We start from the raw sequence: 11,622 nt of genomic DNA on the forward strand, positions 1-11,622 counted from the left end.
AGCTCTTAACAGATAACTCTAAAACTAGATTATTATGTTAAGTTGAATCAATTGTTCCTAGTGAGGGAGAGAAAAAAAAGAATCAGACTTCACAGTGATGTGAGGGATTGGGGCATAATGTGCCCATTCCTTGTGGAAGAAGCCCAGCTGAGAGCATGTGAATAGTAAAATCTAGGAACAATTGGAAGCTTCCACAACTTTGATAAGTCGCACATTTTGTGAGGTATGGGATATGATTGGAAGAATGGAGATCTTTCTGACATATGCTTATGCTAAGTGAGATTTGATGGGCAGCCTCATCCAACTAGTATGGGACCACAAGGTATGTGGCAGTAGCCAATCTAACACTCACTATACGAAAGTGACAACAATTTAACCAGATTAAACCCAAGGAATTGTGGTTTAGACTGTGCTAGATTCATTTTGCTTGACATCCAATCCAATGCCTCTGTAGAAATTTTTGTGGAGGAATATTCTTGTCAGAATAAAAATGGTGGAAAGCAAATTTTCAAAAGGTTAGAATCAAAAAAACTCACCTCAACAAATTTTCACTTTATTTGCTCCACCAACAACAAACCTAGGCTTGACATTTGGAATGGCTTAACCCTCTAAAGACACCCATCCAAACCATGGGCACCACCCTATTTCCGAGCCAGTTAAGTTTATAAATTATAATATCAAGCAAGCCACTAACATCCCTACCTCCGAACTACTAACATCCCTTTACCCCAAGAGCACAAGAATTGCATACTCACAATAATAACTAGCTAAATAATGCAGAAATCTAACTTCTAATCTTTGCAAGCCTTGATCATGTGCCTATGAGCCCTACAAGCATCCAGGCAACTCGCGACCATGCCAGTAGGCAGGTTAATTTAAGCCTAAAAGATCCTAGCATCTAGGGAGTCAAAGTCATAGTTTCCTGCAGAGAGACAAAAGAACAGAGTGGAAAAAGAGATTTCAAAAATATCATTATCCCATCACGACAGCCCCAAGTTTACCATTATAAACTGTATAACAAAAATGACAGCCTCATTCACTCAATCCAGCCTTCGACTATATTTTTTTAAAATAAAAAATGCTTGCAAAAAATAAGAGAAAAATGAGCTATAACAATTGCTATTGGCTGAAAAATAGCAAGTAACATCAGCAGAATAATGGTGTTACATAACAAATTCATAGTTACTAGAATATAATACTACTTAGGACATGTTTGGTTGGGGGGAGTTGGGCGCTGGAATGGAAATAGGAATGAGTGACTCCCACTCCAGCCTTTTTGATTTGGGGGAGTCTCATTCTCATTCCAAGGGAGAATGGGAGTGCCCCAATCCCCAAAACCCAATCCCAGCTCTCCCCCTGGTATGCAAATCCCATTCCACTAAGTTTACTTTAAAAATTGATTTTCTAGAAATACCCCTCTATTTCATTGATTTTTCAAAAAACACCCCTCTACATCATTGGTTTTCCAATTCCAATTTCAGGTACGAACCAAACAAGTTGGGGAATATGGTCATTCTGATTCCCATTCCGACCTATTCCAATTCCGATTCCAGTTGCAAACCAAATGCACCCTTCATATCAATATGTATACATATCTTTAAAAGTATTGAGAAAACCAAATAGAGACCAGTATGACAGTTATTAACATCATTAGTATGCCCATAAAGTACCCATGGTAGCTGTTAACAACATAATCATGAATATTAACTTAAATAAGGGCACAAATCAGCAACTGCAATTATTCAGGTAATTATTTATTCAGTTAGTATACCCACTTAGTGCCTTATCCACGTGATGTTACACTAATATGAATGATGATTAAGAAGATATCATGATATCATCCCTTACTCAACAAAACCAGGATGCAGTAAGTATATATCCACCCGATAACATGGTAGACAGGACTATAAGTAATATCTGAAGGTATAAGCATTCAGTAATTCTCATAGATTAACAGTTGAGGATCATAAACTTTGTAAGTCACTCACAGTAATTTGTTTGTAAAGTATTCGTCCCAGAAACTGATTTAGGATCAAATTAACCAAATATGATGTATAATGAGGTGTTGGCACTCCAACATGGTGTACAATGATGCACATAAACCAGCAATTAGTGCCTTAAACGTACATTACTAAACCAAAACTAAGTTGTTACATGTCACTGTTCCAAACTATGAAGGAATATAGCAAGTAAAGGTAAGTTAAATAGTTTCGATTTAACATGAGGTGTATGCACAAGAGTTTAAATTTCAAACAAAATTACATAAGAAATTGCACTCACCAGCGATAGAAACAAAATCCAAAATATTATTCTTAAAGTATATATGAGAGTACAAGTGGAAACACTAAGTCCACAGAAAGACATACGAGAAAAAACTTTTGCATTAAGATGTCAATTTTGAGCAAGTATAATAGATTATTAAATCAGAAGGATGAGAAAAGCACCTCCAATAGATGGCTAGAAGCAGTATCCTCAAGCAAAACTATAATTTCTTGTTTTCTTGCACTGTCAATGATATTTTCCTGAGCAATGTTTTCCTCATAGCAACCAAGAACGATCAAAATTGCATGCAACAATTCTTGATCATCCCCAACTGACAACTTTAATGCACTCTGCAAATGATGTAATTAATAAATAACACAAAAGCCACCATATAATAACAGTCACATACAAACACTATTTATGTCATGTGATGGAACACATGCCTGCAAAACCAAACTGCTATACTTGTTGAGTCTTAGAGTTGCAATCTCGTCTTTGGCATGGTTTAGCAATTCCCTGACGAGAAATTTAAATGTAACAGCAAACCCATGTTGAAAATTCTTGGAATTCTTTCCACTTGATTGTGCTGGCCCACAATTCAACCGTTCAGCGAGAACAGCAGATGACTTAGTAACATGAAATTCTTCCAAGGAATCTAATGGAACTCCCTTACAAAGACAAAGAAGACTTCGGAGGACATGAGATCCACAGTGGCTGCACATCACATTGACAGCATCAAGAACAACCATCTGACAGAACATAAAGATGTGAATTAGTACAAGAATACCCTCAATGAGAACTTAGTAAGCATATAAGATATACCTGACATAACTTGGTCAATGTTTCTTCGATATAAGAATAGGATCCTTCATCCAGAAGATGTGTGGCTACAGACTTGAGAGCTGTCTCAGCCACATGAGATCCAAACTTATCCATTGCAATGGCAGGAAATTCTTTTGCACAGTTTTGTAGAAACCCACATAGCTGATCCGAATCACAACCTTGTAGAAGATTTTGCAAGGTGTGACTAATAATCATGTCGGTTGCGAGTTCCACTTCTTTCCCTCTAGTTTCTTCTAAGGCATTGCCACAGATGGCAGAATGCTCCTCCAAGTCAACGCCACCATTTTCAAATAGATTTGCAATTTCTGAGAAGTACTTTGCAGTTTCTGGATCAACCTTTTTTCTGCATGACAGCTGTGATCCATCAGCTAGAATGAATAAATGATTTATCAGAAATAAGTAGCCTTTGTTAATGGGTAATCATGCCAAGAAAATATAATGTCTCGGCTTAATATCAAGGAAGAACTGGAATTTGTGGTGTTAAATTTGAATACAAACACCAGAACTCATGCGAGAAGTACCATAAAAGAGTTGACTCGAACCTGAGTGTGGGGGCTTTTGGTTCTGATGGATAATGATGCTTCAAGGACCCCTTAGTTTTCACACTTTTGCAGGCTACCCTTGATGAGTTTTTAGGGGAACCATCTTTAACTGCATTTGAATGCCCTCTGCTCTGCTTCTTACTCTTGTTCTTTTTGATTCCCCCTTGCTTCGATGAGAAATCCTCAGCCACATTGAGTGGCCCTTTTCTAGGCTTTTTATTTTTATCCCTCTTCTTTCCTCTTCTCCTGGATAATTCCTCCTCTTCACCCATATCCAATGAAGTATTTGATTTGAGTTCTTTCCGTCGAAGGGTTTTTGAACCAAAACAAGCCATAAAATGTTCGATCAAACACGGTACAACAACTGAAAATTTGAAAAATCAGCATATTTAAACTCCAAAAAGTAATATTGTACTAGAATAAGCAAATAGAGGAAATTCAATTAAGCAGTGCAACTCATCATGTTGCAATTGTCATCTTTTTATCATGGAAAAAAGTTACTATTTCCCAGCACATATTACAAGCTATCCTCCCAACAAATCTATACATTAGAATAATTTAAGCAGCAAAACATATCCTATTCGGTTCAACCTTACAAAAACCAACCGCATTGCAATCATTTACTTGATTTTAAGTTTATTTATCAATTTTGGCAATTCAGTACTTAAACGAATTAGATAGAACATGGAGATAAATAAGCACATAAGGAGGGGATAGAAACATTATTTTTAAAAAAAATATATTTGTTTCTTTCATCAAATTGCCTGCAGTATCAGACATACTAGCATTCTGAATCGAAGGCATGGAGAAATCTTATTTGTCATACAAAACAATATCTTAACCAGAATTATCCATTAGAGTTGCAGAAAAATTCTTATTTTTTGGGCCATAAATTTGATGATGCACTTCAACTTCTACCGCACCACAAAGTCTAATCTTTTTTCTTTTTTTTTTATTTCCACCACTCTATCGTTTTCTTTAAGTTAAAAAAAAAAAAAAAAATTATCGACCAGATAAACTAACATGAGAAGCATTAAATTCAGAAAAGGGAATGAGATAGAAAGTTTGGAGCCGAAGAAAGATTCAGACCTTGGAACCACGACCGGCGATGTTGCGCGGGAGGTTTCGTGGAGGGAACTGACTTCAAAAAGCGAATACGAAACCCTAGCTCCCCTAGAACCCTTAGAACTGGCTTCGTTCCGGCGGAGGGGTTCGCAGGCCCAGCCCTAGATCCTTCTCGCTTTTGGCGATCAGCTGTGAACGGCGAAACGGCAAAGCCGCGCCTTTCATGCGGCTTTTCGTTTTTGTTACGCCTCCCGACCCGGTAAAAGAAAAGCGGACCGAACCAGACCGGTCCTCTTACCCACTCCGGAACTGGTCCGCTTCGGTCCCCTTCATAGAATTTTCTTTGTGAAAAGTGAAAATCCCTTTGTTTTCTTTTTCCTCAGTCAAGTAATAATAATAATATAACAACAACAACTCTCGTAGACTAGGTTTTTACAAAATAATAAATATTATGATAATACACAAATTTCATGCAAAAGAGTTATTTCACCTTTTCTTTTAAGTGGCATTGTGAAATACACCTGATTGAGAGAACATAAGAATCGCATATTATTTTTTTATAAACTTATTATCATTTTATCTGGATTTTTAGTTATGTGGGCAATATTTTTATGTTACCATATCATGTCATAACAATCATGAATAGCTTATACACAGAGGGCCATCTTTGTTTTGCAATGTACAATGCGAACCTTTCATAAACCATGGCACATGTGAGAATTTTAATCTACCTTTTGCTTTACTGATTATTATACGTAGAAACTAGCCAAAGACCCATGTAAGGATGTATAAAAATAAATTTTTTTTATGATCGAATTGAAAAAAAAATTATATTTAAATAATAAAATAATATTCATTCAAATTGTTAGAATCACTTCGTATTCTCAACTACCTATATAAATATATTTTAATTATAAGAATATAATAACACCATATATTAATAAGATAATTTAATATGAAGAAGTGTTCTTTCCAGATGGCACAACAAAACTCATTTGAAAAACTAAGTTGGCAGTACTTTAATACTCCTTCATAGAATATTATTTTATATATATATATATATATAGTTTTCAAATATGTTTAACGAGAGTTGTGAGTTGCTGATCACAATGCTAGTGGTCATTACTTTGAAATTATTTTTCAAAAATTAATATCACAACTGTATAACCAAGATGAGGATCAATTTAATCGACCTACCAAGCAAGGCTATGTTGTGGAGTGCATAAGGGAGGAGACGAGTTTGAACTAAATGGAAACTAGATTCAAGCCAAAATTAAACTATGGTCCAAATTACAATATTGCTTAATAATGACCCACTAATGTTGGGTTGAGAAGGAAGCGGAATAGGAATAGCCTTATCGCCTAATATGTTTGATTCTTGACCAAAATCAAAATCAGAATGAATTTGAATATCAAAGAAAAATAGAAATTGGGTTTGGGAGGATTTGAGACATTTCGATCCTCTGGAACCGAAATGAAACGAAACTTCCTCCAACCAAATAGTTAAAATGGAAATCACATTCCTATTTCCATTCAATCCAATTCTCCAACTAAATATGTCCTAAGTTTGAATGTTCCTCTTTTTTTCTCTTTATTTTCCTTTCTATTTTCTTATATTATCACTAGGTCAGCTCAAATCGCCTCCCAGGAATCCTTTGCCTAAACCTTGAGTCAAGCATGGCCAAGTAAGTGCACCCCTCCTTAATTTGAAGGAGCTTCTCAATATGAAGTGCAAGAATTTCCTTGAAAAAAAAATTATGAACTTTGATGTCAAGAATGTGACTACAAAAATTCTAATGGGTGTAAATTCCTTAAAAAAAGAGAGAAGCATAAAGTTGGTAAAAATTATAGACACAAGGCCTATGTTGGCATTATTGTTATCATTGTATATTTGTTTCTCGACAGATTTAGAAAATATCACATGGAGACGTGATGCCAAAGATGGTATTTCAATAAAGCTTCTCATATTTCTTGCTTTTATCTTGACTTACAACAAGCTCTAACAAAGATTTTATGAAGAATTTCAAGAAACAAAAGGATTTAGCTAGACGCTAAGAAAGATGAGTTCTTGCACCTAAGCAAGGAGAATATTTGGAGAAGAGATCGAGAAGTGTCATTCTTAGAACGTGAAAAGGATTCTCTCTAGGATGAGAGCAAGAAAATGAGATAACTTTTGTACACCCCAATCTATTATAAGTGCCTTGGAACCTGGACAAAGTTCAAGAGATTGTAATTCCCCAAAATCTATTGCAACCTTGAGTTGATAGCATATCTAGTGCCAAAATTGGTGCATAATGTGTAGTCGTATTATATAATGCTGGAACTGGGGTTGGAACTAGGCTGAATTGAATTGAGTTTTCCTATTGCTCAGACCTAGCTTGAAAAAAATTCTAGATTCCAAGACAAGCTAGGCCCAAAAAGTCTTATTAGGCTCTGACTGAAGATCGAAGCTAGAACAAATTGAGCCTAACCTTGTTGAAAGGCTGGGCTTGACCTGGTCCCAAATCCTTACAACTACTGAAAGTAAAAGGTTGTCATTGCCATCGATGTGCCTTCCACCCTCCTCATCCTATTGTGCAGGATCCGATACCACATGGTGCAGCAAAAAAAAAAAAAAAAAGCACAATACAAATACGTAGATTGACCTCAAACCTATCTCTATGGGGCGTGCAAGCTTCACTATGAGAGAATAAAACAAAAACAATATAAAAAAACTCACCACTCAATCTTTGTATAAGAGTCTCTCAACAAGAAATTTCAAAACTCTCACAAAAGCTCTATAAAATCTCTCTTGAAGTCTTTCTACACCTCTAAGACATCACCAGCTATCCAATGCAATAAACGGCTCATCAATCAGAGCTATATAGATTCCAAAATCTCAAAGACACTGTTACAATAGAAATACAGAGTCCCAATCAACTTTAGAACAATCCATGGCCATCCGATCGTAATCGATTTGCACCAGAGCCATCCAATCATACACTAGAGCCTCTAATCACGCCTGATCACGCTTAGATTGAGTTCCAACCATCCGATCATGACTGCATGTGATCTGGACCGTCAGATCGCATAAAAACATCCATAGACCGTGGATGGACTGCATGATCGGTGCACGCGGTCTCCATAGACCACCCAGCACCCTGCGGTCCACGGTGGACCACGTAGGGCACTAGACCTGGGCGCCCACATGTACTGGACCTACCCACGTGCGCTCGCACTGGACCCGCCTGTGCATTAGGCCGCGTGCGCATCTCCACCGGGCCCGACCACACTACTGTCGGCCTCCGCCATCTCGTGCATCGTGCCATCTGCTTCGAGCTTTTTTTGCACGTATCTTCACCTTCTGGACTCCGTTTGAACTGTTCTAAAACTCATTAGACTCCATTTGTCGTCCTGAACCTCGTTGTGGACTCAGTGTGGATCGAATCTTGAGACATCAAATCTCAACAATCTCTATCTCGACTCGATATTCGACCTCCATCTGTCTCTGAGAACCTGTGATCCGTCTCACCCTACACCCTAGGGCATGCCTGCTGTCTCATGGATAGGCAAATATGGGAGTCGAGTCAGATCATTCGATCTTACCTCTATCATGGGCTGTGTCTACTTTGATCCTGCTCGGGATATCATCCTGCAGCAATAGGAATATCATCCTACGATGTCGTCTCTCGTCCTTCCGAGTCTCCTGTCTAGTGTCCGATCCACCTTCACCTGGAGCTCCACCTCGTTTTGGGCTCCTTCTGACTCCTGAAACTCCACCTCGTAATGGGCTTCTCGTCAGGTAGTAATGTCCTCCCGTCCTCTTCTTTTCCTCCAGAATAACTCTATCGCCGCGCAACACCTTCAGGATTTCTCCATTAGTTACCATCCTATAGCCTCTCGAATCCAGTCTACTCCGTAAGATAAGATTCTATCTGAAATTGGGTATGTATCGGACCTCCTCCAATCTTCTCACTATACAATCATGTGTCCTCCAGCTGATCGTTCCAATAACTTTGATCGCATAGCTCGATCCATCCGGTAGATAAATAGTACCCTCACTGCTCTCTAGGGAATCAAACTACTCCTCTCTGCAACATACATGATAGATACATACAAAATCTAAAATTTACTACTGGAAAGAAGTAGATATCTCGTCAGATATCTCTAGGACATCATCCTCTGACTCGCTACTGACCGTCGCTACAATAGCCCTCATCCGATCTCTAAATTGAGGACAATCTCTGCTAAATGTCCCAACTCGTCACATCGATAATATCTGATCTTGCTCAAGTCTCTCATCTTAGACTTTAACTATCCTCATCGCGATCTCCTGTCATTCTGTCTGCCGCCTCCTGTCCCTCCAAAAACCACTAAAGCTGAGCTACCGCCTGAACTCGAAGCTAGGTCCTCCTTCTTGAGAATCTCATTCTAGAGAATCACCACAGTGACCTCGTCTATCTTGATAGTGCTTTTTTTCACTAGAAGAGCAGTCACAAAAAACTCATACGAAGAGAGAAGCGATTTTAGCAAGACCAGTGCCCTAGTCTTCTCCTCAACTTTCTCGCCAACGCTGAAGAGATCGGTGAAGATCTTTTGGAAGTGGTTGAGATGCTCTTGCATGCTCTGTCCTTCAGTCATCCACAGCTGGTAGAACTATCTCCAGAGAAAGAGAATATTGGTGAGAGACTTCGCCATGTACAACTCCTTGAGCTTCGACCATAGCATCATTGAAAAAGTCTAGCCAAGTACATGGATCACCACCTCATTCATTAGGTACAAGTGGATCGTACTCACCGTCTGCATGTGGAGCCACCTCCAATCCTGTACCTCCATAGTAGTCGACTTCTCCTTGCACAAGAGAACATCAATCAATTTTTGCTAGATGAGCACGTCTTTCATCCTTGCCTGCTATAAGGAGAAATTACTCTTTTCATCAAACCTATTGATCTCTATCTTGATTGTGCTTATCTTCTCCATCTTTTATTTCGATCACCATCGCTGCAACCTATGCTCTAGCACCACCTTGCTCTGATACTAATTATTGTACAGGATCCAATACCATACGGTACAGCAGAAAAAAAGAAGAAACAAAATAAGAAATATAATACAAATATATAGATCAGCCTCAAGCCTACCTCTACAGGACGTGCAAGCTTCACTATGAGAGAATAAAATAAAATCAATACAAGAAGAACTCACTATTCAACCTTTATAAAAGAGTCTCTCAATAATAAGTCTCAAAATTCTTATAAAAATTCTCTGAAACATCTCTTGAAACCTTTCTGCACCTTTAGGACGTCACCAACTATCCAATGCAACAAACGGCTCATCAATCAGAGCTATATAGGTTCAAGAATCTCAAAAATACTGTTACAATAGGCATATAAAGTCCCAATCAACTCTAGTACAATCTGTGGCCGTCCAATCGTAACCGGCTCGCACCAGAGCCGTCCGATCACACACTACAGCCTCTGATCATGCCTGATCATGTCCGAATTGAGTTTCAGCCGTTCGATCACGATGGCATGATAAATCTAAACCATCGAATTGCGTAAAAATATCCGTAGACCACGTGATCGATCCATGCGGCCTCCATGGACCACCCAGCACCCTGTGGTCGATGATGGACCGTGCAGGGCGCTAGGCTTGGGCACCCACATGCGCTGGGCTGGCACATGTGCGCGCTTGCACTGGGCCCGCCTGCGCGCTGGACCATGTGCACCTACGCGCATGCATCTTCGCCAAGCCCGACCGTGCCACCATCGGCCTCCACCGCCTCGTGCATCGTGCTATCTGGTTCGAGTTTCTTTCATCCGTATTTTTACTGTCTGGATTTCGCTTAGACTGTTCTTGAGCTCGTTGGACTCCGTTCGTCATCTTGGACCTCGCTGTGGACTCAGTGTGGATCGAATCTCGAGATATCAAATCTCAATATATCTTGCTTATGGAGTGAGAGCAAGAGAAAGAAAGAGGGAGAGGAGAGAAATGTGAGATAGAAGAGAGATCAGAGAGGCCAAGAGAGGGAAAGAGAAGAAGGGCTGAGGAGGGGGGGAGGGGGTGGCCGCGAGTCAAAGAGTGGAGAAAGATTAGGAGGTTTGGGTGGAAGGAAGGGGGGGGGGGTGGTTGTGTGTTGGTGCGGGTTGCGGAAGAAATTAGAATAGAGAGAGAAAGGTTAGAGATTGGACCAGGCTGTGCCAAGTCGGGCTCTAATTGAAGCTCCAGTCCTATAACTCGAGATTGAAACATTTTGGGTCAGATCCAAAACATAACTCTATGATGCCGGAGCTATCCATTTCCATCTCTAGTTACTAATGCCAAGATTAGTATATATTCCTGAAAATTGGTGGCTATGAAGGAGATATTTTTATGATCTCGAATATATAAAAGAACCATTTACATGATATATTGTCACGATGAACCTAGTTACTAGTGCCAAGATTAGTATATATATTCATGAAAAATGATGGCTATGATGGGGTTGCTTCTACATTTTGGATGTGTAGAAGAACCATGTGTAAACATACTGCAATGGTAAATATATTGACATTAATTATCACTATTACAAAATTCAATCCAAGTGCATATCCCTTTTTATCAAAACATTACTTTTAGCATGAACAACATTACCTGTATATGAAATATAAGATAATTTTTAAGAAATAAAATAAATAATAATATCATATTTTGCCAATTTCTTTGAGGATGGTCTAGATATATTACCCATCATTTTTAAAATTTTGATAAGAAAAAATTATGCGAACAACAAAAGAAAACTTTGCGCAAGCACTCTCAGGTCCGGCAATGTTACGTTTAAACAAAGGTATGAAAACATGAATGCATATTAGTATTCTTTTGATAATATATTTATTAAATATATTATACCATTTAGGTATATTGTATATATACAATTGCAAGAGTCCCGATATAA

At 38.7% G+C, this 11,622-nt stretch overlaps 1 protein-coding gene across 2 annotated transcripts in view; it reads right to left on the reverse strand.

Annotated features, from left to right (window-relative positions):
• LOC105056659 (pumilio homolog 23) overlaps window positions 1–4,945 on the reverse strand; it is a 19,888-nt gene extending 14,943 nt beyond the window's left edge. The window contains exons 1-5 of one of the 2 annotated variants that reach the window (XM_010938943.4): window positions 4,737–4,945; window positions 3,648–4,011; window positions 3,085–3,448; window positions 2,706–3,011; window positions 2,445–2,612 (exon numbers count right to left, since the gene is read on the reverse strand). In XM_010938943.4, the coding sequence (XP_010937245.1) occupies window positions 2,445–2,612; window positions 2,706–3,011; window positions 3,085–3,448; window positions 3,648–3,982 (1,173 nt within the window). In that variant the 5' untranslated portion in view covers window positions 3,983–4,011; window positions 4,737–4,945. The remainder of the gene's footprint in view (window positions 1–2,444; window positions 2,613–2,705; window positions 3,012–3,084; window positions 3,449–3,647; window positions 4,012–4,736) is intronic. The other variant, XM_010938945.4, reaches the window with a different exon arrangement.
• Between the last annotated feature and the right edge of the window lie 6,677 nt (window positions 4,946–11,622).

Source organism: Elaeis guineensis, chromosome 13 (genome assembly GCF_000442705.2).
Source record: "Elaeis guineensis isolate ETL-2024a chromosome 13, EG11, whole genome shotgun sequence".
In the NCBI taxonomy this organism is placed as follows: domain Eukaryota; kingdom Viridiplantae; phylum Streptophyta; class Magnoliopsida; order Arecales; family Arecaceae; genus Elaeis; species Elaeis guineensis.